This window comes from Podarcis bocagei, assembly GCF_964188305.1.
Source record: "Podarcis bocagei genome assembly, chromosome: 6".
Taxonomy (NCBI): domain Eukaryota; kingdom Metazoa; phylum Chordata; class Lepidosauria; order Squamata; family Lacertidae; genus Podarcis; species Podarcis bocagei.
This window is the reverse complement of record NC_138130.1, coordinates 75,294,445-75,320,356: the sequence shown is the minus strand read 5'-3', so window position 1 is coordinate 75,320,356 and position 25,912 is coordinate 75,294,445. Positions and strand designations below refer to the sequence as shown.

The following is a 25,912-nucleotide window of genomic DNA, read 5'->3' as shown; positions in this document are numbered from 1 at the left end:
CCCCCCCCAACAACAAAATCCTTAAATGTATCAGTATCCTGTTTTGCCGCCCGAGGTAAAACAGGAAGTGCCGGCCGACTCTTCCATGCTTCCCACCATGCCGGCATCACCACTGCACCACCCACCACTAACAGAGAAGCCATGCTGGAATTAGTGCCAATTATTGTTATTATTATTATAATAGTTATTTATTTATATTTATTTATTTATACCCGCCCATCTGGCTGGGCTTCCCCAGCCACTCTGGGTGGCTTCCAGCAGAATATCTATGGCAAGATCTCTTGTGCTCCATGAGAGCTCATGAAATTTCAGCGAAATCTCACTGGCAACCAGCACTGCTTCTGTGCAGAGTGGGTGAGACACCCATGGGGGCATTGCTTCAGGGTCTTCTACCACCTGAGGCAGCTGCTTCACCCTGCTTCATAGGTGAGCCAGCCCTGTTCAGGACAGTTAAAAAAAGTAGTTCTTTACACAGTGCATAGTTACACTATGGAATTTGCTCCCAACAAGAGGCAGCAAGGGCTACCAACTTGGATGGCTTGAAAAATAGACAGATTCCTGGAGGGTAAGGTTATCAAGACCTACTAGCCACAATGGCTATACTCTGCTTCTACTGAGAGGCAGTATGTCTCTGAATACTAGTTGCTGGAAATCACAAGTGGTCAGTGTGCTGTCGTGCTCAGGTCCTGCTTTGCAGCTTCCCCTGGGCATCTGTTTGGCCACTGTGAGAACAGGATGCTGGAAGAGATGAGCCACTGGCCTCATTCTGCAGCCTCTTCTTATGCACAGCAAACCTTCTGGCAACTTTAATGAATCCTCTCATATTTATTCGCAGAAAGGTTAACATAATTCCCCAGGTATTATATACAGAATCTTCAACTTCATTTTCCTACCATATAAAATTATCAGTGTGGTGTTCCTTTCAAGTACAAAAGGCACACAAGACATCAGATGTAAAGAGACATCACAGAAACGGCCTTCATTTATCTCTAATCTGACTAGTAATTTATAACTTCAATGCCTATGCTTTTAAAAAGATACACATACTACAAAAACCATGTAGTTGTTTGACACAAATTGCTCCAACACATTTCTGTCTGCACTGAACATAAACAGTACTTCCTTCTTGGTTTTTTTTTAAGCCTGGGTAGGTCCATCTGCTAAAGCTGGTTTCCTATACAAACAGGTATAAAGGCACTTTTGATGAACGTCAAGTGGACATTAAAAAATCCAAAATAGAAGTCACAAACATGGTCAGTTCCATTTAATAGACAGACATATCCAGCACAGCCAGATTGAGGCACAATTTTACTTGTGCCACTACCATTCTACTTCGTTCTACTCTTCCAGAAGTTTAGAAAGCCTATTGTTCTTCAATGGCTTACAAGCTTGTTCTTAACTCTCACAGATAAAGGTGATTCCCGTCTCGTGTCACACAGTTAAGGTCTTAGTCTGTGCTACAAAATAGATATAACACAACCAAAAGACTAAGTGGATTCCCAGGCCTGAAGACTGTAAAATGTTTAAATCAGAAAAAGTCTCAATGGACTCAACATGCCAGTCAGATTAATGCATTGGTTGCCATTTAAAAATATTCAGGGACTGGCCATTTTTTGAATATAATAAGACATATAAGGACAATTCCTGAGAAATCTTGAGAGCTGAAATGACAGTGGTTGAAAGAGGTAGAATTGCTTTGACTCGTACAGCAGAAGACCCACACAACCAAAACCATCAGTATGTTCAAAATTCATATTTATAAATAGTTTTCTAGAACATATGTACAGACCTTTAAAATTGCTTACTTTTGAATAATTGTTGCATGAATATGGAAAAATACCATATGGAGAACTTCTGGGTGTTACAACCTCCACAAGATAATCTATGCTGCATCCTTCATAATGTTAATGATTTTCTCATCAGATGTGAGTCCAATTTACTTATACTTTTTTTTACAGATCACATTGCTTGCTGAATTCTCCCCCTACAATTTGCATATCACATAATTACCAGACCACACAATGTTCTTACTCATTCACACCAGGTATTCACAGTTCAGGAAACTGCTCACAAGAAGATGTCAAGTGGATCAGGAGAATTCACAGGCTAATGGCTTTAAAAACGAACACATTTTATAGATATATTTCTAAGGTGTGCAGGTGGTTGTGAGCAGAAATGTGAGAAAAATAAGCAGCTTCACATTCAGTACAAAATATCTTCATTCTTCTTTGGTGACATCAGCTTTCAGGCTTCCTGCTGTCAGTCTTGTTTAGGTGATCAAAGCTGCTTTGGAGCATAGAAAGGGAATTCTTCAGCTACAGAAATAAAATCCAACAAGAATTAGGCAGTGAATTGTTTCTAAAAAGAGATCTAATTACTTTTCAGCAGAACCAGCTCCAGGTTTGAGGGGGACCCTCACTATGGGCTGCCTTCCCTTGTTGGGGTCCCCATGGGATTACGTGGCCTATTCTCTTCATATTTATTTCCACCAGACAGGTAGGTATTTCGGTACCGAAAATGAGTGCCAGACGGCTGCCATTGTAATTGCTTACAATGTGACTGAGTGGTAATGTCAATTTTGGATGATTGTGGGCAACTAAAATGGCAGTGACCCAGTGTTCACTGGGCTCTGGAAAATGGGCGTCAGGGCAGCAGTGTAAATAGCATCAGCTGTACTTAGTACTTGGGAGGCTGCCCAAAAATGCTCCTTTGTGTTGCTGACCCTGCCCCACACTAATAGTTATGTACTAACAGAGTGCTTACTACAGATGAACTGCAACTGTATTTTAAGAGATGGGAACCCAAACAACTAGGCACAAGTCATAAGAGATCTACTTAAATTGAATGCCAGAAATGAACTAGAAGACAACCCACCTAGAGATGTCCTAGTGGCAACCTGAGAACCCTCAGCTGTATGTAACATGTATCAACAAACATAATTATCTGTAAAATTGTCTATTTGTTATGTACTGAGTTGAATAGGATCCAAAAGGCAGCAGTCTGATTGATCCTAGAGCAATAGGATCCAAAATGAGGCAGTCTGATTGGTCCTAGAACAATAGGATTCAGAATGCAGCAGTCTGATTGGTCCTAGAACAATGCAGCAGTATGATTGGTCCGCAGGAGCCACCCAATCCAGCTCTAGGTGGAAGTGAATCCGCAACCTGATTGGCCCATGGGAGAATCCTGGAATTAGCAAATCACATGCGGCCCATTGTGTAAATAATGTTTATAAAGCAGATATTTTGGGGAAACTTTCATTCCTCACTACTATGAGCTGAATAAAGAGCATGAAATCCACACTCGACTCAGAGTATATTTCACTATTGATTGGCCATCTGTTATGGATGCTTTAGCTGAGATCCCTGCATTGCAGGGGGTTGGACTAGAGTTGGTCTTTTCTAACTTTAAGATTCTATGATTGCAGCAGCAGCAGAATCTGCTCTGAAGTACCTACAGGCAACAGAGGGGCATGGGTTTTCTCATCTCTGCTTTCATACATAAAAGAATTAAGCCCATTCTCTAATCTACATTTTACCAAATGTGTGTGTGAGGTTGTTGAACTTCATTTAGTAGAACTTGCAATTCTTTAAATAATATAGTTTTTAAAGACATGTTTCCTTTGTAAGTTTTACTGGGAAGTTTTAATAAGAAGTACTGTCTCTTGGTCACCTTTACTATTGTTCCATTTCATTAGCACACATGCCACATACATACATTGTGGCAAATCTTAAACTTCAAAGCTTCCTTAGTTCTTAAATATTCATAGCAGCCCTGGAAGTATCTCAAGCTCTTGAATATTAATATTCTCTTTCTCAAGCAATCTCAATCAGTTTTTTGTATCCCATTCTCACTAGTTAATACCTGAAAGCCTGAGGCCACAGCATCCAAATACGGAAGTGATTTATTAATTCTTTTATTAGCAAAGCACTAATCTTTTCACACATCCCGCGTTTCGTTTTCACCCACCTGTTCAAGCAACGCTATGGAGTCCCTCAGCACTCCTTTGACATGCTGGACTTGATCTTTGTCCTGCTGGTGAGTTTTTTCTCTTGATGCCACATTAAAGGCTAAACTGAGAAGAGAAAATGCAGGGATAAGTAGCTGCCTTACAGTCCTTAAAGAATGTAGTCCCATTCTTTGCTTTTGCCTAATTAACACATTACTACCATGATCTATGCACATGTTTTCCGAGCAGATCCCAGCCTTGCAAAACACTGCAGGGCTGGCTCAGGGAGGGCAGTGTGAGCAGCGCTCCCCCCCCCCATGCACCCAGGGTAATCACCCTGACAGCCCCCACTCCCACGCTACGCCCCTGCCCTCCTCAGGTGCTCTTGCAAGGCTGCACTGTGTCCTTGAATTGAATTGCAATAATGTCTTAATTGCCTGGACGGTGTTTATAGACACCTCTGAATTTACCTACTGTACAAATGTATGAACTGTATTTGTTGCTCCACCCCCTTTTGCCTCTATTCCCCATAAGAGAATGCAGCCTTTAGACTGAAAAATATTCCCCATTCCTGTCATAAGACAAAGGCTGAGCAGCTTCCCCAAAAGCCACCTAATGCATTGGTGTCTAAAGTGAGATTTGAAGTTGGTGCTTCTTGGCCCTCTTAGCCTCTGGGTAGGCAAACTAAGGCCCGGGAGCCAGATCTGGCCCAGTTGCCTTCTGGATCTGGCCCGCAGACGGTCCATGAATCGCTGTGTGGATCTGATTGTGCGGGCTACGCCAGCGCATGTGTTTGGCGGCGCCTCCTCCCTCCCTCCCTCCTCCTGGCTTCTCCCTGCCCTGCCTAGAGCAGAGAGGAAGGAGGCTGAGCTTTGTTGATGCCAGCAGCAGCAGCAGCAGCAGCAGCAGCAGCAGCAGCAGCAGCAGCGTTAGCACTTAAGTGGCTGCCATTGTAAGCAGGCTCAGTTCAGGCTTTGTTGCTGCCAGCCCCTCTCTGGAGCCCCTTCGCACCATCCCGCTGCTGCTAGTCCCTGCCACTTGCAAGACACAGGTAAGCAGCCACTGGCGGTTGTCCGGTGCTGTGGAGAAGGGAGGGGAGAGTCGGTTGGGGGTGTGTGGCTTACCTGAGTAGAATGTGTCCTTTTTTTATTTAAAATGCATCTCTGGGTTATTTGTGGGGCCTGCCTGGTGCTCTTGCATAGAATGCTGTGTCCTTTTATTTAAAATGCATCTCTAGGTTATTTGTGGGAATTAGTTCATTCCCCCCCCCAAAAAAATATAGTCCGGCCCCGCACAAGGTCTGAGGGACAGTGGACCGGCCCCCTGCTGAAAAAGTTTGCCGACCCCTGCTCTAAACTACACCAGCTCTGTATTGTGAAGTCAGCAATACTTTGTTTTGTTTTGTTTTGGTATCTTATATTTGACTAATGAGGCATAGTTGAGCATGAGGGCGGGGTGGGGAGAAATCCACTCACTTTACAGATCCTTCTTCCTGAAGCTGAACACGGTAAAATGACTGAGCTGCATGTTCAATCTTGGACAGTTTGAGGAACAACGTCACATTTAGCAAAACCAGTAGGAGCAAGCTGCAAAAAAAGAAAGAAACCAGACTGTTTTTATCCCCTTTCCTGTTTCATGTTTATAGCATCACAGTAGTTAAGAGGCTAAACAGCAAGGATGGGGAAACTGTGGCCCTCCAGATGGCTGCTGGACTCCAGATCCCTTCAGCCCTAGCCACTATGCCCAATGGTCAGGGCCAATGGAAGCTGTAGTACAACACCACAAATTCCCCACCCCTGCTACAGAGACTACCCCAGTAGGGAAAAGCATATAAGATTAGAGAGGAAAGATCATCTTCATGACAACCTTGGCAAGATGGTTAAGACTTTTCACTGGGCAAAATAAATTATAATATTCTCATTTTAAAATGTGTATTGAGAAGAGAGCTAGCATGACTGAGTGTTGGCATTGTTCAAGCTACATTAGACCAGGGAGATCAAGGCTAGTCCACAAGCTCTCATCTTAACCTCTACCAGTGGGAAGGTAAACAGCGTTTCCGTGCGCTGCTCTGGTTCGCCAGAAGCGGCTTAGCCATGCTGGCCACATGACCCGGAAGCTATACGCCGGCTCCCTCGGCCAATAAAGCAAGATGAGCGCCACAACCCCAGAGTTGGCCATGACTGGGCCTAATGGTCAAGGGTCCCTTTACCTTTTACCATTTTTGCTAATATTCACATTTTTGCAAAGCACTTTCCCTTAACATACTGCATATTTGTATGTTATTTTCACGAATATATGCATTTTAATTCACACTCTCCCCCCCCCCACCAGTATTTGCATTTTTGCACCCGTTACTTAGCTGGACAACTGTACTGTAAGATATGAAGAAGTTTGAATTTTGAGGAATGGCTGTGTTTCAGTTATCAGATTGTTTCAGAAGGTGTGGAATAGGGAGATTCCATTCTAAATGCGAACTGAATTGAATTCTCCCCCATTCCTACTGCACATACAGTCACAATATATGTGAAAATCATTAGGGGGGGCTGGAGATGCATGCACACACACTGGGATGAAACATGAGGATAAGAGAGGGTCCCTGACTTTCATTGATCCAGCTTTCCTCAAGCTAGTGTCTTCCATGGGTTTTGGACTAGCTCCAAAGCAGTCCTCCCCCCAAACATTTGGAGGGCACCATGTTGAGGAAGGCTGCCCTATACTCTTACAGAAAAATTCTGGGAGTCAGGATGACTCCCTGTCTCCACCCGCCAAACCAGCAAAGGATTATGTGTATGTAACCATATTGCACCTATATGTCAGAATCCTGCGTGTTAAAAATGTGAGCAACTTGGGATTAATTTGACAACGGCTTAGGAAAGCTCCTTTCTGCAAAATCAGCCTCCATGAAATTCACTCAAATGCCATTAGGGAAAAATGGTTTCCCCAATATGTTTCGCCATAAGAAAAACGAAGTCAAATGAAATGCCAAAAAAGTACTTACAAGATGCTCATTACCACTATGATGGTGATGGTCTTATTTGTAGCATTCCTTTTTGGTCCTATAAGGCAAGAAAAGCAACTATTAAGTCCACTGTATCCATCTTCTTAAACTAGATTAACTTCACCTGAACGCGCACCTTTTCTGAAGACTTTCCCGCCCCCTTCTCAATGTTGGAGCAGTTCTGGTTCTTGTCTGAACTGAAAGATGCTGCTCATGTATGCAATCGAAATACAAATTTAATGTAGAGTGTGTTTATTTGACATGCACAGCAAGAACTAGGCAGATATTTTTGTTGCATTAGAACACGGGTGTCAAACACAAGGCCCGCGGGCCGAATCCGGCCCGCCAGACCTCGTCATGTGGCCCGCGTAGCCGCCGTTCTCGCCCGTCCAGTGCACCATCGCCTGGTTGTGCGCCGCGTCGCCTTTCAGCACGAAGGAGGTGGTGAGCAGAGAGGCCGCCTCCAGAGGTCCCCCACCGGCGCGACCCCGCAGGCCGCCCGCCTCGTCCCACGGGCTGCCGCGTCTCTGGCAGGGGGGGGGGAGGCTTCGCAAGGCTAAAGAGGAAGCCAGGGCAGCGAGCGCGATCCATCCCGTTCGCAGATCTGGCTTCCTCTTTAGACTTGCGCGCCTCTCCAGCGGGGGGGGGGGGGGAGGGGGGGAGGAGGCTTCGCAAGGCTAAAGAGGGAGCCAGGGCAGGGAACGCGATCCATCCCGTTCGCTGCTCTGGCTTCCTCTTTAGACTTGCGCGCCTCTCCGGGGGGGGGGGGGGGAGGAGGCTTCGCAAGGCTAAAGAGGGAGCCAGGGCAGGGAACGCGATCCATCCCGTTCGCTGCTCTGGCTTCCTCTTTAGCCTTGCGTGCCTCTCCAGCCGCAAGAGATCTACCAGAGGTAGATCTTAACCCTTGCCTCACCTGGAAGCTTCTCTGGGCAGGAATTCCCTTAGCTTAAGTGGGGTGGGGGAAGTGTGGCAGGTAGGGGGGTACCTGCCTAGACACTGAAGCCACATGTCTCTCAGATGAAAATTGGGAGTGGGCATTGTGTGAAGTGGTCTGATGGTGGGCATTGTGTGAAGTGCTCTGATGGTGTGGGCATTGTGTGAAGTGCTCTGATGGTGTTTCCTACTTGGCAGGGGGTTGGACTTGATGGCCCTTGTGGTCTATTCCAACTCTATGATTCTATGATTCTAAGTGGCTGTGGATCTCCTGCTGCAGAACTGTAGGACTGTATAGAGTTGGGAGGGCCACCCGAGGGTCATCTAGCCCAGCCCCCTCACAATGTAGGAATCACAGCTAAAGAACGCCAGACAGATGGTCCCCCAACCGCTGCTTAAAAGCCTCCAGTGGTGGAGACCCCAAACACCTTCCGAGGTCATACAATTGCAGGGTTGGAAGGGAACCCCAGGAGTCATCTAGTCCAGCCCCGGTGGACAGCGGGCGCAATCCATCCCGTTGCGCAAGACTAAAGATGCTGCGCAAGGCTAAAGAGGAAGCCAGGGCAGTGAGTGGGATGGATCGCGCTCACTGCCTTGTCTTCTTTAGCCGCGCTGGAGAGGTTTAGCTCCTGGCTGGAGAGGTTGCGCGGCTATGGATCCTGTGTGCTGTCTTGGCTTCTTTGCTCTTTGGGGCTGGTGGGGGAACCCGGGCTTCCCCCGCAGCCCCGAGAAGCTCTGGGAGAAGCAGACAGGCTGCACGCAGCCTGTCCGTTGCTCTTTGGGGCTGGGGGGGAGGGATAATATTTTTTTCCTTGATTTTCCCCTGTAAAAACTAGGTGCGTCCTGTGGTCCGGTGCGTCCAATAGAGCGAAAAATACGGTAAAAGCCCATCAACTTCAGGGGTCTCAGCCTGCTCAAATATTTTAGGCCGATACAACCGGCCCTTTGAGGGTGACCAAACTGCTGGTGCGGCCCCCGATGAATTTGAGTTTGACACCCCTGCATTAGAAGCTCCTCCAGAGTTGTAAAGGGCCTGAAACATCCACCACTACAATGTAATAGGCAGACTTTTAGTGTAAGAATAAGGTAAAGGTAAAGGTACCCCTGCCTGTATGGGCCAGTCTTGACAGACTCTAGGGTTGTGCGCTCATCTCACTCTAGAGGCCAGGAGCCGGCGCTGTCCGCAGACACTTCCGGGTCACGTGGCCAGTGTGACATCGCTGCTCTGGCGAGCCTGCACCAGCGCCGCACACATAAACGCCGTTTACCTTCCCGTTATAAAGCGGTACCTATTTATCTACTTGCACTTTAAGGGTGCTTTTGAACTGCTAGGTGGGCAGGAGCTGGGACCAAAAGACGGGAGCTCACCCCGCCGCGGGGATTCGAACCACCGACCATACAATCGGCAAGTCCTAGGCACTGTGGTTTTACCCACAGCGCCACCCGCGTCCCATAGTGTAAGAATAAAGTAAAGGTAAAGGTACCCCTGCCCGAACGGGCCAGTCTTGACAGACTCTGGGGTTTGTGCGCCCATCTCACTCTATTGGCCGTGGGCCAGCGCTGTCCGGAGACACTTCCGGGTCACGTGGCCAGCGTGACAAAGCTGCATCTGGCGAGCCAGCGCAGCACACGGAACGCCGTTTACCTTCCCGCTGGTAAGCGGTACCTATTTATCTACTTGCACCCAGGGGTGCTTTCGAACTGCTAGGTTGGCAGGCGCTGGGACCGAGTCTTGCATTAATCTCAGGATTCTACCATGATGGCTGCTGCATATAGATTGATTCCGCCTTGTGCACATACCTGTCCACTGCCCAATCTTCTACCTGCCTTTGCTCACAATTCCAGCCTACGTCCCGGTAAGCTGGTTTTTCTCCGTCATGGTTACACAACAAGGCCCATGTGCAACCTTTGCCACAAGTTACAGCTGAGACCTACACACAGTTCTGATACAACACAAGTGCACAATTCGCTAACAGAGGTGGCAGTAAGGGAAGCTACTTTAGGACACTGACTTAGAAAAACCATCTAATCATCCCAAGCAGCATTCCAATATATCCTGATGCACGTGGAGACCAGGAAAAGTAAAACATGCATCAGCTACAGAAAGAAATTTATGACCAAAGATAAATTCCATAGGCAACACACTCAACTAGTTTTCACAAATCAGAACCAGGAAATTATGTGATACCCACATAGGATATTTCTATACTTTGGTGTTCTACAACTAGTGCTGGTAAGCCTCTGGCTGGTCAACATACTCCTCCTCACTTGCACACCAATATCTCCTCCTCCTTTTTGTTATTTGCAGCAAACCATAATTTGCCTTTTTTGTCCAAACAGGCAAACTAGGGCTGGTGCTTGCATACAAACCAGGGTAACAAACTAGGTTAGGCATTAGATCAGAACACACCCATGGCATTAGCAGTTGGACTTATCATCTGATTGCCACCCTAAAGATAAGGTGAGGTATGAAGCACACACTAGACTTACAGAATGACATCAGCACTTCATGCTCTCTTTCACTTGTCAACTTAGGTTTTTCTTGATCACCAGTTTCTACTACACTTCATGAGCTCATTTTCGTTCATCCCCACGGCCATTAAAACAAATAGCCATTATCTTGACAAATATTTGAGTACAAGATTTTTTATAGCCACTATGGGTAAGGGATGCGATTAAAGTTAAGAGTGTATACATTTTCGCTGAAAATGAATTGCCACCCCCCTCCCCACATCACTTAGTATAACACTCAGTAAAACCTTTCTTAAAATTCAGATTTCATGTTCTGGCATGCAAGTGTGCATTATAATTGCAGTGTATGTATTGACCCAAACACTCTCATCTGAAAGGCTAGAGCACCAGTGAGTGGACTGATTAAAAAATCTAGGAGGCAGCTTAAAACTACTAAAATAATGAAAGGGATCAAAGAGTTTTAAGGTTTCTGCAGCACACTCTGTATTGTTTTTCTCTGTATTATCTTTCCTTGAATGAAGCTATGCATTAGCAGTTTAGACTCATTTAAAGTTGCTTCGTTTAGTTCATTCACCCTTCTTGGAACACTAAACTGTGCCATATGTTCCTCAAAATAGTCATTTATCTTCTAAATCAGCCAGTACATGATCATATGCAATTGACTAGCATATGGAATTTTGAAAGGGCAATTGTGCAACGAGATGAGTTTCAATACCCCAGAAATTAAATGAAACCAAGTCTGATTTCAGAAGAAGGTTTAGATGGTAAGAAGATGGAAGGAAAACACTAACACATACATAGGCATAAATAATGAAAGTCATCCAGTAGTGTCTTGTGAAGATAAATCTCAAATACACTGTTGTGTAAGATAAATCTCAAATACACTGTTGTGCAAACTGCAAAGAAAAGAAAAAAGCTGGTTCAATCGCCCCTGTCCTGAAATCTGCATATTTTGCACAGATCCTACAAGGCAGCTGTAAGCACACATTAAGTAGCTGAAGACTAATGAATCTGAGACGTTCTGAAATGTGAACCAAATTCTTTGCAAAGTAAAATAAAATACACTGTATTTACCAATAGGATGCTTTGTAAAAATGAGTAGCTAGTCTTAAAGAAATTTCCAAAAGAAAAAGAAGGCACCTTTTATCATATGTGGTGGGTGTGTAAGGTAATAAAAGCATTCTGGGAAATGATATATAATGAACTGAAAAATAATGTTTAAAATAACTTTTATTAAAAAAAAAACCCAGAAGCTTTTCTATTAGGAATTGTAGGTACCAATATCCCAAAGGACCAGAAAAGATGTTTTATGTATACAGCGACAGCTGCATGACTGTTATTAGCCCAGAGATGGAAAGAAGACGAAATCTCTACCAGGGAAGAATGGCAAATTAAGCTGTTTGGAATATGCCAAAATGGCAAAACTGACTGGAAAGCTCAGGAAGCAAGAAGACCAAAACTTTAATAAAGAATAGGGAAAATTTATAACCTATCTGGGAGACCATTGTAAGCAGATGAAAACATTAGCAGGACTGCAATAACACTTGTGATGTAGCAAATATTATGGACAAAATGGAGCGACTTAAAATATGGATTACTGAATAATATGCAGTTGAAAAGATAGACAATAGGACCCACGGCAGGGAAGGTGGGAAGTACAGACATTCGGAGGAATTTCCAAATATGGATATGCATTTTGTATTGTTATAATTTTATATTTGTAAAATCAAATAAAAATTATTTCAAAAAATAATAATAATTCCAAAGGCATCTCTGTGCAGCCAATTCCTACACCGACAATTCAGCACTATAGGACTGAACCTGGAAGCATTGGAGACAGTACCTGCGGGAAAAGGCACAACTTTGCATAGGAGCTGTGTGTGAGCTGCAAAACCACCACCCTTGTGTTGACTGTTCCGGCCTGCATGTACCTCAGAGATGCCATATTTGGAGAGGCAATGAAACTGAATGAGCTATGCAGAGGGGCTATATAATGCATGGCTCTCACGCGAGCACATCCCTGAGATTCCTTTGGCTTAAGTTAACGGTCAAAACAAATACTCCTACTTGTAGTACCCACCTCCATCACCACGGGAAGGTGCACCTGTCTCCCCCGAAGAGTACTGTGAAGAACGTTTAGGAAGTATCTCTCCCACATTCCTTTGTAAAGTCCACCTCCTCCTCCTCAAAACACCAAGTTTCACTGGATCCTCTACAGCTTTGTTTATTTCATATTCTTCCATTAGCAATTCCGATTCTGTAATGGAACAACATCCTATTTCTTACTCAGTTTTCGTTTTATTTTAACTCAGAAATTCACAACACTCTATACTGACATTTTCCAGGATATGTAAAAGGTGGCTTTTGACTGGAGTGGGGCGGGGAGGAAACATATGATGCATTGGGAAACCCAAATGTTACATTCAAGAAGTCACGTGGAGAGACAAATCAGTAAAACAGTATCAGGTGCTGGCCTTATTTAAAAAGGGAGTGGGGAAACCAACAGTGAGTAAGGCTGCATTCACAAGGCAGTTTATTAGTACAGTGATAAAAAGGTAAAGGGACCCCTGACCATTAGGTCCAGTCGTGGCCAACTCTGGGGTTGCGGCGCTCATCACGCTTTATTGGCCAAGGGAGCTGGCGTACAGCTTCCGGGTCATGTGGCCAGCATGACTAAGCCGCTTCTGGCGAATCAAAGCAGCGCATGGAAACACCATTTACCTTCCCGCCGGAGCGGTACCTATTTATCTACTTGCACTTTGACATGCTTTCGAACTGCTAGGTTGGCAGGAGCAGGGACCAAGCAACGGGAGCTCACCCCGTTGCGGGGATTCGAACTGCCGACCTTCTGATCGGCAAGTCCTAGGCGCTGTGGTTTAACCCACAGCGCCACCCGCGTACCTCAGGTTAAATGTGCTTCAGGTTGAGCGTTTTCAGGTTACGCTCTGCAGCGACCCGGAAGTAACAGAACACGATACTTCTGGGTTTTGCCGCTTGCGCATGCGCAGACGCTCAAAATGATGTCACGCGCATGCGCGGATGCGGTGAATCATGACCTGCGCACACGCAGGTTGCATTCACTTCAGGATAAGAACGGGGCTCCGGAACGGATCCTGTTTGCATCCAGAGGTACCACTGTACACATAAAAATGAGCAGGCTGGTCTACCTGCAACAAGTAATGCTTTACTGCGGTACATGGGAAATAATTTATCAGAGCCTAAATAAGGTTCTGCTACTGCCCTACTTCCAGGTTATCACAAACAGCTGGTTAAAAGTGAAATAACAGTGTTCTAATGACGTGATGTAGATATACTATGAAAGACAAATGAGCAGCTTAATGCCGAGTTTTGATGCTTCATTTTTGACCTTATCATCCAATGGTACTCGATGGGTCACTTCACATGCTTGCATAAGCAGTGTTCAAGAGCAGACACATCTGCTGGAAGGCTACCAAAAGGTAATAAATAAAGTTAATAAACAGTCTTTAAACTGTTTCTAAAAGCTGGGAAGGTCCAAGGCTGTTCTAAAGCATAATTCTTGTGAAAATCCTGCAAATCGCACCACCGTGTAGAACTATGCAGTGCTATCAAATATCACAGCTATGAATGCAATTTGGAATCATCAGCAAGGAGGAGACACGGCACTTACCAAGTTGCTTAAAGTTTTCTCCTATCCCACCCCATGTGTTTTTCTCTATTATATTCTTGACAAGCCCCCATGGTTGCTTTCTGTACTTCACATCTGAGGAGATCCTGCAGCAAAAAGAATAATAAGGTTAGCAACTGACTGCAATACAAGGAACATTAAGGACAGAGGCATGCTTTTCCACCCACTATGAGAGCAATTTTGTCAGTCTTTGCAGCTCAAAACAGCAAGCTGTGTACATGAGGCAAAGGCAGGGTCACTAGGTAACACCTTCTTCACCCCTGCCGATAGCCAAAAGGAGGAAATGCATAGAAGACTTATTCTATGCTGAACACAGTACTGTACTTTCGAGTGCACACACACACTGGCTTTAAAAGGCTATTATAGATTACACTGCCAGCTGTAACTTGATGATGAACTCTACTGAAAAGGCAGTTGGAGAAAGCTCACAACAAATGTTTATAGGTATGTTCAATCCCCTGGCAAAAATAGAAGCAAAGAAACAAACGCCTGTTTCTGTCAACAGATCGTTTTCCAACTACCAAAGTAAACAGGGAAGAGAATTTGTGCAAAAGAAATTTGTGCAGAAGAACCAGTTTTACCATACTGAGTGCAGTCGTTTTTGACTGCCTCCAGTTTCTCCATTTAACAGTGCAAAATGCCTCACCGTAGTCTGCACTTCTGGCTGGACATGCGAACAATACAATAACTGTACACGGTGTAGAAGTAATCGTGGTAAGGTACATCGTGTGTCACCACCTCCGTGTCTATCCGATAGCAATGATCTTTGTGGCTCCGTTTATGCAGGACCTATTAGAAAAAATAAAGAAGGTTTTTTTAAGATTATAGTTCAAAAATAACTGAAATAATGATTTTATGCATGCAAAAACATTTTCCCCCTCACCATATTGCAATAAACGTAAAACAGCTGAAACAAAAGCATGCTTAAAATGTCATCGCACAATGGCTTGCTTTGCATGCAACACTAAGACCAGGCATAGGCAAACTCAGCCCTCCAGATGTTTTGGGACTACAACTTCCATCATCCCTGACCACTGGTCCTGTTAGATAGGGATGATGGGAGTTGTAGTCCCAAAACATCTGGAGGGCTGAGTTTGCCTATGCCTGACTAAGACAAACCATGGCTAAGTACAAATAAGTAGCTTAGCCTTATGTCAGAACCAATGTTTGTCTCTCCCAGACAAACCATGAGCAGTAAGCCAAGAACATACCTTGTCTACAGCTCATGGTTTGTCTGAAGCGAGACAAACCATAAGCCCAGGTTTAAATCTAATGCTAAGCCAAACCATGGTTTCGCCCTGGGAAGCTCAGCAGTAGCAGGAATGGAGAGAATTTATGTGGCCATGATTTTTGCTGTGAGTACCTGCACACTCATTCATTCATACACATGGTCTATCTTAGTATTACGTACTATCCCAGTCAATATATAGGCTGAGATAAACATAAAAGATAATCTATTTCAAAATAAACTATTAAACAAGTATTCTTAATTTGATTATTGAGGTATTTCATTATTACCCTTTACTTCATTTTGAAACAAAGATATGGCAATACTAACTGGAATCTACAAAATTCAACAAAACATGCTCACTTGTCAATAAAATGGATCCATTATTAAGCTTTCCTCTTGTTCTTACCTACTTTGCCGGTTTGGCCGTTGCTATAGGATCCCACACCTTTACAAACTTGGTGTTTTAGGCAACTTCCATACTTGGCATAAACTAATAACCCCCAACAGAGTTTTGTACCTGCTTTTCTGTTGCAGTTGTGAATTTTCCAACAAGTGGATTGTTGAGCCCAATAGTGTAAGTCATGGTCCTCAATTGATTGCCTCCAATGTCTCTGTTCCAAGGGGTTGTTACAGCATCTAGACCCAAAACATGTAATCAATCATGTCTAGCCATTTACACATATCATCATAATCTTTAACTTGTTGAAAGTGACTGGAGGAAACAAAACTACCCAGGAATCATAGGTAACTTGTCTCACGCCTTGCATCTCCATGTGTGTAAAACGAGTTAAAATATGCAGCCATCAAGATATAGTCATTTCTGATAAACAATAATGAGTTTTTGGTCACTGGTTGCAATATGTATCCATCTAACTATAGAACTGGGACACGGGTGGCGCTGTGGGTTAAACCACAGAGCCTAGGACTTGCTGATCAGAAGGTCGGCGGTTCGAATCCCCGTGATGGGGTGAGCTCCCATTGCTCGGTCCCTGCTCCTGCCAACCTAGCAGTTCAAAAGCACGTCAAAGTGCAAGTAGATAAATAGGTACCGCTCTGGCAGGAAGGTAAACGGCATTTCCGTGCGCTGCTCTGGTTCGCCAGAAGCGGCTTAGTCATGCTGGCCACATGACCCGGAAGCTGTACACCGGCTCCCTCGGCCAATAAAGCAAGATGAGCGCCGCAACCCCAGAGTCAGTCATGACTGGACCTAATGGTCAGGGGTCCCTTTACCTTTACCTAACTATAGAACTACACATTATAAGGAGCTTGGATCTACTGTCAATAGTGATGGCCTATGTCAAGGTCTCTCCCTAACCCAACCCTCTGTAATTTAAAGTAAGACTTTTCTGTTTCTTGACATCATTTTGTTGCACATTTCTCTGTTCTCCCCAGTGGTGGCCACTTATGCAGAGTGAGGGTAGGGAAACACAGCAATATGAAAGAAGTAGGTTTTATTACATGTTACAAAGGGAGAAGAAGTGACATAATTTGTCATCGTTGGTAGCAGCCCAAGAGGACAAGAAACTCATGAATCAGTTGAAGGGGATACAGGCAAAAATACACCACTGCTTCTTGAAAAAGGTGAATCCGCTTGCAAAGAAGGAGCATCTACAGTGGGAAAAGTTCTCAAGAAAGGAGAGGAATTCTAGGTGTTTAATTTACGGAGAAAACTATCATAAGAATAACCAGCATCAAATTGTGGTTTCAGATCACAGTGTGTTGGTCCCAAGGGTTGCCATATGTCTGGAAACCTCAACAACATGGCAACCCTATTGGTCCCAAATAAACAAACTGATTTTTCCATGAAAGGGTATAAAGTTATTTCAATGTAAATTTTAAAAGGAATAATACTTTACCTGTTATGTTTCTGGTACTGAAATATCTTTGCATGAAATGGGAATTAGTGAAAAGCATTTCAAACAGCCTATCTGCACCAATGCGGAAAACCCGATTAATAAAGAGTTTTCCATGGAGGTCGCTCTCAGGGAATGTTTCCTCATCTGTGGGAGGGGAAGTGTACAAAGTAGAGGTTAGGCAAACAGGCGGCAAAACACAGTAAAACATACCCAAAGGAAAACAAACATTTCTTGCAAAATTCAAATTTAGTACACGACTCTAGAACAGTAAATTGTCTCTAGAGTAGACTTGGGAGACAATCTGCTATCTTACTAAGAACATAAGAAGAGTCGTACATGAACAGATAAAGCTTAAATGCACCCGATGAAGCTGTACAAGCAGGAATGTCAACACATGATGCCAAACGTTAAAGAAGCATTTCCTTCATCTTACACCAAGGCTCAAGACTTTGAGAGAATGACACCTGGTAACTGACTCTTGGGCTAAACAGCAAGAGGATTGCTACTCTCTGTTCTCTGCTAGGTTTATGTCTGCCAGTTCAGCTTGGCGGGGGAGAGAGAGACAGAGACAGAGAGAAATTAGGCTCAAAAGTACTGTGAATTACCTTTAATGCCCTTAGCAATAGTGTGTATGGAATCAAGCTACTTAAAGGGCTGCCCAAATTTGAGATTTGAGAACAGCTACAAGGGCTTGCCTCATTTGCCCACCAGGAAGGAAGGTTAAGCTGACAGGGACAGGGGGTAGGACCTTTTCTGCAACGGCTCCATGGCTATGAAACTCCCTTCCCTGAGATATACCACTCCTTGGTAGTGTTCAGATGGACTCTTAAAACTTTATTATTATTATTATTATTATTATTATTATTATTATTATTATTAATTGTTTTTAGGCAGTAGCCTTCTTTATAATCTTATACTGATATGGCTGGCCGTGATATATTTGGGTTTTTTTTAAAAAAAGGATGTTATTATCACAATTACATTGTTTATGCTTTATATGTTTTGTATTGTTTTCGATGATTTGATGTGGGAAAAGATTATGACAGCTACCGTAATCTATCTATCTCTCTCTCTCTCTCTCTCTCTCTCTCTCACACACACACACACACACACACACACACACTGTGTGGCAGAATATAGGCAATGGCATGATAGCAGCACTGTGTCTAATATTTAAGAGTGAATAAATAATTACTGAATTGATTCTCATTCTCCAAAAGTAAAGTAAAAGTAAGTCAGACCTAACATATTTTGGTGGAGGGGAGAAAAGGAAAGAAGAGCAAGAGTATCCTTCATCTTGTTCTCAGTACTGAGAGAAATCAGGACTACAGTACAAAACTGAGATGTGGCGCTTGTGCAGTGGAGTCCATATAGTAATGACTGCTGAAAGCAAATACCAGAGAGGAATCTGAGATGGTGCAATGTTCTCTATACTAACAATAGACAAGTACTGCAATATCCTAAAATATCCAGGCATGGTAATTAGAGGCAAACATCGACCCACATGATAAATGCAAGTGACTACAATGAAAAGTGTTTTATTTTCCACATGACCTAAAGTTCTGGCTGCTACAGAATCATGCTCACTGCATTTAGAATCTAAAAAAGTATATCTATTCAAACTAGCAAAGAACAGGGCAAGAACACTTTTGTGCTGTAATCAAAATCAGGAAATTAAACTTAAAAGTACTAAGGCACAGAATGTCAATCCGTTCATAATGACAAGGTGCACATGTCACTGGAGACTGTAATATAGAGATATGCCTCTTAGCCCATTAATCACAAGCAATTACTCGCTCTGTGCAGTTGCTCACACTGCCAGAGAGGTGTGTTGCAGTATGGAAACGAAAAGGAACAAACCACAAGGTAAGGAAATGTTTCCTGACAAGGTTCAGTGTTTATCTTGCAAATAATATTCCTTGGGTGGTTGTTGCTGTTTTAGTTACACATTTTTTTTAAAAAAAATGCTTACCCTTATGAAAAGCTCAGCTGCTTGCAGAAAGGAGACCTATATAATGGCCCCTGGGGAACACACTGAGCCTGTGCACATTCACTGCATTCCTATATCCCCGTGACCCCTGTCAATGGGCACTCGTGTAGGAAAAAACAGTATTCACTAATAACCCTTCAGTGGATGACACAATATGGATTGCATCAAATGGTCTTCATTGGTAGAAGGCTCTTTGATTTAGCAGAGGCTTTCATCAATAGAATGGGAATTGTGGATTTTGTTGATTCTCCCTTTCCCTGCATCACCTACCTCCCATGCTGTTCTGAAGGGTTCTCCAGAGCAGACTGAAAGGCAAATTAGCAAAAACTGCCTTGCTGTTTTGTTGATGGCAGCTTCTGCTTGATCAAAGTGCCTTTCATTCAGCAAAGAGACACCATTGCATACAACCCTTCATTTCAGCTAACTGGGGGTGAGTGTTTCGTAGCTACATTTAAAAGCTTTTCCTAGTATTTTTTGGAAACTAACTTACATGACTGTTGAAATGCAAGGTAGCCTTTCACTCCCTTTACCCCCAGTATGGGCTAATCAGTCGTACACACCTGCCTGAATGTGCAGAATTCTGATTTTGGAATGTCAAAACTAAGTGGCACTTACTTTTCTGGGCACACAAAAAGCTAATCCTTGCACATGGTAACTAGAAATATAACCATCTCATCTTAGGCCAAACACAGCACCTTCATCTTCAGGTTATTTACTTAATTGCTCCCAACCACATGGTCAAGACAAAGTTTCTCAGCAACACTCCTGAAGGAAGTGTCCTGAAGGAAGAAGCCACAGACTGAACAAAGTGAAGCAAAGACAGCCCAGCCTTGAATGCCTCTGTCCAACATCAGACTGAGGACATAAGAAACTGCCAAACTGTAGCTGTATATAGAGGGATGGCTGTGAAAATGAAGTGAAAGCTAAAACTGAACACCTTTAGAATACAGTGGTACCTCTGGTTGTGCACGGGATCCGTTCTGGAGCTCTGGTTGGATCCCGAGGAATTTGCAACCGGGGGTGCCACTTCTGCCATGCGCGTGGCATGTAGAGCACTTCTGCGCATGCAATGAGACCCAGAAAAATACTTCCGGGTTTGCCGGGTTCACATCCTGAAGGATATGCAACCACAGGTGTGCGTATCTTGGGCACCGCTGTATATTCATTTTAGTTCAGAGATCATTCAAACATTTTTGAAAGATAATCAGAAGGACTAACAAAAAAAAACCCTTCCTGCCTGTGCAACACGAATCTTATCTACGTTAAAAATAAACTGTCCATATTCCAAAGCAACAGATTTCTGTGGCACTAATACTGTTAAGTGACAGATGTACCATTTGCAAAATGCAATATTGAAACAAGACATTTCAGTCTTTGCCAGTCTCACTTTTTATGTCAATATAGCCAAGCAACACAGTAAATCAAATTTATAGGAGTTGGGAGGGTTGTGTGGATCAGCCTTTCCCAAACTGGTGCTCTCCAGTTTTCAGAACTACACCTCCCAGCCAACATGGACGATGGTCAAGGATGATAGGAGTTGCAGTCCAAAACGTCTGGAGGCCATCAGGTTGGGGAAGACTGGTGTGAATGCAATGAGACTGGCAAAACTTTCTGATGTGTTTTATTTATTGCCCATGACTACTTTTGTTAATGGAACATGGGTGGCGCTGTGGTCTAAACCACTGAGCCTCTCAGGCTTGCCAATCAGAAGGTCAGCGGTTCGAATCCCTGCATCGAGGTGAGCTCCTATTGCTCGGTCCCAGCTCCTGCCAACCTAGCAGTTCAAAAGTACCCCAAAAAGGGCAAGTAGATAAATAGGTACTGCTCTGGTGGGAAGGTAAACAGTGTTTCCGTGCGCTGCTCTGGTTTCAATGTTCCATTGCACCAGAAGCAGCTTAGTCATGCTGGCCACATGACCCAGAAAAACTGTCTGCGGACAAATGCCGTCTCCCTCGGCCTGAAAAGCAAGATGAGCGCCGCAACCCCAGAGTCGTCTGCAACTGGACTTAATGGCGTTCTTAAGTTTGTAATTATGCAATTTTTTAATGTTGCAAGCCAACTTGAGCACAGTTTGGAATGGAAAGGTGGCTTACAAATAAAATGATGAATGAGTAATGTGAGGGCATCATCAGAAGCCAACATCATGGTTAGTAATACAGCAGACAGGGACAATAGTGGAATGGTTGTTGGTAGTGCTACTCTACCTTTGTTTTAAAATGCAGTTTTTGTGCTTTCATCAATGCTTCTTTGAGTGCAAAAGACTTCAATGACATTATCTGATGCAAGCAGCAGAGTTGCAATTGCTAGCATAGTCGGGTCACAGGACTGGCCCGCCTATCAACAACTACCTATGCTGGAAATAAATGGCGTAAATGTACAGCAGACCCATCGATTTCATGCTTCCACATTACCCTTTGTTTACTTTAGCTGTCCCTTCCTGGGACCAGGTTTTAAGGACTTTGTTTATGAAATGGAAACGATTTACCTTCTTCATCGCTTTCTGACGCACTGCTCTTCTCTTGAGCGAAGTTCTCATTTAGATCCGGTGACCGTATTGAGAATTTGCGTTGTGCTACATCAGCTGGCTTCCTTTCTGAAGGAAGCAGGGAACTCCTCCTGTCCTGTTTATCACAGTGCAATTCCTCTAACTCAGGGCCCTAGGGAAAGAGAGCATCCACATAGTCCATCATTTTTATTTTACAAGGTGCTATAGTTAAAATTAGGGACGCGGGTGGCGCTGTGGGTAAAACCTCAGCGCCTAGGACTTGCCGATCACATGGTCGGCGGTTTGAATCCCCGCGGCGGGGTGCGCCCCCGTCTTTCGGTCCCAGCGTCTGCCAACCTAGCAGTTCGAAAGCACCTCCGGGTGCAAGTAGATTAATAGGGACCGCTTATCAGCGGGAAGGTAAACGGAGTTCCGTATGCTGCGCTGGCTCGCCAGATGCAGCTTGTCATGCTGGCCACGTGACCCGGAAGTGTCTGCGGACAGCGCTGGCTCCCGGCCTATGGAGTGAGATGAGCGCACAACCCTAGAGTCTGGCAAGACTGGCCCGTACGGGCAGGGGTACCTTTACCTTTACCTTTTATAGTTAAAATTGTATTAGGACTACTATTCACAATTTCCTGATAACAAAAAAAGAACAGCAGAAAGAACTCTTGAACACATAGGCCCCAAAATATGCATTCTCCGTAACAGGTTCTATAAAACAGGTTTTTGGATGTCTGCATAAAACGCACCAAGCACCGCTGCCGTGAAATCTGTTCATTTCAATGGATCATGCACAGAGTTCCCATGCAAAACCTATTGAAATTAAAAGGGTTAATAGCAGCTCTGCTTTTTAAACTTTCCATTATATATTTATTATAAATATGTATGAAGCACCTTGAGTGGGTGTGGGGGGAAATGTTATATAAATATTAATTATTGCAGTAGTTACTGAAGTAAAGTAATTGTTACCACATTTTGCTTAGTGCTGAAACTTTGTGAATACTAAATTAGAATTATGTGCCAAACAGAATGTTGATATATTTTTAAGATAATGAGAGTACTTCAGATTTGTCGTTAACAAAACTTCAGAGATTTCAAATGCCAGGGAAATGTGGGAAATGTGGGAGTGAAAGCAGATACGGGTATTACATATCATAACAGAATTAGCAGTCTGAAATGTGTTGAGCAAAAAAATCTGGATTTCAAATTAATTATATGGGAACGATCAGCATGCCTTGAAGTGAAGTATTCCCACCCATCTCAACTCAAATTGCATACACAGCCACAATAATCAGAACAAGATTTAATTTATCAAGGTCAATGTCAAGATCCCATTGTTGTTGTTTTTCATTTCCCATACAAATTTGTAAGCTCATTAAGTGTTCACATACAGTGCATGATGCACAGCAGAAAATACCGTATTTTTCGCCCCATAAGACACACTTTTTCCCCTCCAAAAATGAAGAGGAAATGTGCCTGCGTCTTATGGGGTGAATGCAGGCTTTCGCTGAAGCCTGGAGAGCGAGGATGGTCGGTGCGCACCGACCCCTCTCGCTCTCCAGGCTTCAGGCAGCTCTGCGCAACCCTCGGGAGACCGGCTCCGAGGGTTGCGCAGAGCTGCCTGCAGTCCCGGGACCAGCGCAGCTCTGCGCGGCCACCGGGAGCCGGGGGAGAAGCTCCGCCCCGCTCCCGGTGGCCGCGCAGAGCTGCCTGCGGTCCTGGGACCAGCGCAGCTCTGCCCGGCCACCGGGAGCCGGGGGAGAAGCTCCGCCCCGCTCCCGGTGGCCGTGCAGAGCTGCCTGCGGTCCTGGGACCAGCGCAGCTCTGCGCCGCCATCCCGAGCGGGGCGCTAAGTCCCGCCCCGCTCTGGATGGCGGCACAGAGCTGCCTGCCGTCCCGGGACTGCAGGCAGGTCTGCGCCGCCATCCCGAGTGGGGCGCTAAGTCCTGCCCCGCTCGGGATGGCGGCGCAGAGCTGCCTGCCCTCCCGGGACTGGTGCACTTCTCCCCATCGCCAGCCCCACAAGCTCGGGGGACAGCGGGGAGGCAGAGCGTGCCTTCCCACTGTTCCCCGACCTGGTTCTTCCAGCCCCGCACCTGGGGGGGAACTATATTTTTTTTCTTTATTTCCCCCCCAAAAAACTAGGTGCGTCTTATGGGCCGGAGCGTCTTATGGGGCGCAAAATACGGTAGATAAATAGATTTCTGCTTCCCTTTCAAATCTGGGGGGGCGCGGAGGACAGGACTACCACAAGTTGCTCCAAAATACTTTTATAAGACAACTTCTAGCAACGAATTGTGGGAGTGGGAGCAAGGGAAATGCCCTGGAAGAGCAATCACCATATCTATTGCCCTACTGTTTTCCTATGGGCAGATTGAGAAGTACCTTTTCTTTTCCCTTCTCATTGGTTACAGTGTGAAATACTGTATTTTTTCGTCTATAAGATGCCCCCATGTATAAGATGCCCCCTATTTGGGGGGACTCAGATTTAAGAAAATGGCTTTGGCACTATCCGTGTATAAGATGCCCCCTAATTTTTGACATCATTTATTAGGGGGGAAAACCAAGTCTTATACATGGAAAAATGCGGTAATTCGCTATACCAGCTACAAAGGTAGCATAGGATACCTTCTGAGGGCATGTCGGAGAAACAAAGGGGCTTTGGACGTGGCAAAGCCTCAGTCAGCCCGATTACCCTGTTTTCCCCAACACTGCTAGTGTTGTATGCTGAGGGTGTGAGAGAGGGGGGTACAGAGAGTCCTTCATAGCTTACTTCTGTCCGTATGTTTCCATTAAGAGACTCCGTTTCAACTTCAAGTATCTGAGCAATGGGTTCTCGAATTACACCAACTGCTTTAAGTGACTCCTTATCCCCAGATTCGTCACAAAGGCTAGATCTGCCAGAGACAAAAATAGCAGCAGAGTTAACTTTCACTTATTTCACATACATTTGTTAGTACTTTTTACCATTTTGGAATTCCAATGTGGCAAGTGCAACATTTCAGCCTTAAGACATCCAGTCTTATTACCGCCAAGTTACTTCATTTCTTTTCCTGTGCTTTTGAGTAAATATCAGCTTTTCAGACTTTGTCAAAAGTGGTACAACTAACTTGTGTAACATAAAGATGGAAATTAATGCTGCTTTGTTGTATGAATAGAGAACAGAGTTCCTTACCTCTAGCTTATTTTCCCAACCATCTTTTGTGCAGTCATATACAGCATGAGATATCGACAAGGGAGATTAAAATCAGGACAGAATTTGGACAAATGTCAAAGTGCTTCCTTATAGATGCCTTATAGATGCACTTAGTCTCTCTCACCTACTTTAGATAACCCTTTGTTGCCAATCTCACTGTCACACAGTAAGCATAACTATGAGCTCTCATCTTTGTTAGATTGACTTTACATAGAGATTTCCGCAACTTCCACACTAGCCATGACCCAGCTTCCTTCACTGCCCATAGCAAGACAGGGAGCAGAACAAATTTCCGAGAACAACAATGTTGATGGCCCATTGCAACTCGCTCTTTCACAACAAGAGCTGGGTCTCAGCATGATTGCCAGCTCAATGCATTGGAAAAAAAGAAAACCAGGGCATTCAGGAATCCATTGGATCCCATTAGTCCTCCACACCGGCTGTTGTTAGTTCAAACTTCACTAGGAAATGGTGTGATGATGGCAGAGCATCACAAACATACAGCTTCTCCTATTTTCATCAGCAGATTTTTATAATCCAGGTAAAAAGAAATAATGTCCTCCAGACATCAAGATCATAAATTGGTTATGCTTAGAGAAAGCTGGTACTCAAGTCCACATTAGGTTAGAATGTAGATACTACCCTTGTTGGTTCCTAAAAGGCTTACCAAGGATTTTCTCTTAAGAAAATCACAGCTTGCCCTCCGCTTGAAAGGCTTCGCCATCAATTAGCATAGTACCAAAAATAGATTTTAATGGAACTGAAGGCTATGATGGAATTTCCTCAATAAGGGATTAGCAAATAAAGAAAATGTCCCATTGTTTGTCTGGCCGAAACTACACAGAGGCAAACTTTCAAGGAGAAGGATAATCCCTTGTCCTTGAAAGTAAAGCAGGAAGTCAAAACTAGGCTCCAAATTAGGCACTAGAGTAGAATGCATTTTACCAAGTGTTTGTCTAGCTTAACTGAGTCATGAATCCTATGTAGTTTGCTACAGTTTAGAAGGATGGCTCCCTTTTGAAAAAGCAGTTGTTAGGTACTACAGTAGGCTGCCAGATGCAGGCATCTCATCATCTCAGTACAGGATCTTGCCTCCGTGTTGGATTATTCTCTCCTCTTTGATAGGTGGAGC

At 44.3% G+C, this 25,912-nt stretch overlaps 1 protein-coding gene across 6 annotated transcripts in view; it reads right to left on the bottom strand.

Annotated features, from left to right (window-relative positions):
* Window positions 1–1,738: 1,738 nt before the first annotated feature.
* GRAMD1C (GRAM domain containing 1C) overlaps window positions 1,739–25,912 on the bottom strand; it is a 73,846-nt gene continuing 49,672 nt past the window's right edge. For all 6 annotated transcript variants that reach the window (XM_081198161.1, XM_081198162.1, XM_081198160.1 and 3 more), the window contains 11 exons: window positions 24,358–24,481; window positions 21,582–21,753; window positions 17,107–17,250; window positions 15,768–15,886; window positions 14,666–14,808; window positions 14,002–14,105; window positions 12,433–12,609; window positions 6,948–7,005; window positions 5,425–5,535; window positions 3,970–4,075; window positions 1,739–2,315 (listed from right to left, as the gene is read on the bottom strand). In XM_081198161.1, the coding sequence (XP_081054287.1) occupies window positions 2,238–2,315; window positions 3,970–4,075; window positions 5,425–5,535; window positions 6,948–7,005; window positions 12,433–12,609; window positions 14,002–14,105; window positions 14,666–14,808; window positions 15,768–15,886; window positions 17,107–17,250; window positions 21,582–21,753; window positions 24,358–24,481 (1,336 nt within the window). In that variant the 3' untranslated portion in view covers window positions 1,739–2,237. The remainder of the gene's footprint in view (window positions 2,316–3,969; window positions 4,076–5,424; window positions 5,536–6,947; window positions 7,006–12,432; window positions 12,610–14,001; window positions 14,106–14,665; window positions 14,809–15,767; window positions 15,887–17,106; window positions 17,251–21,581; window positions 21,754–24,357; window positions 24,482–25,912) is intronic.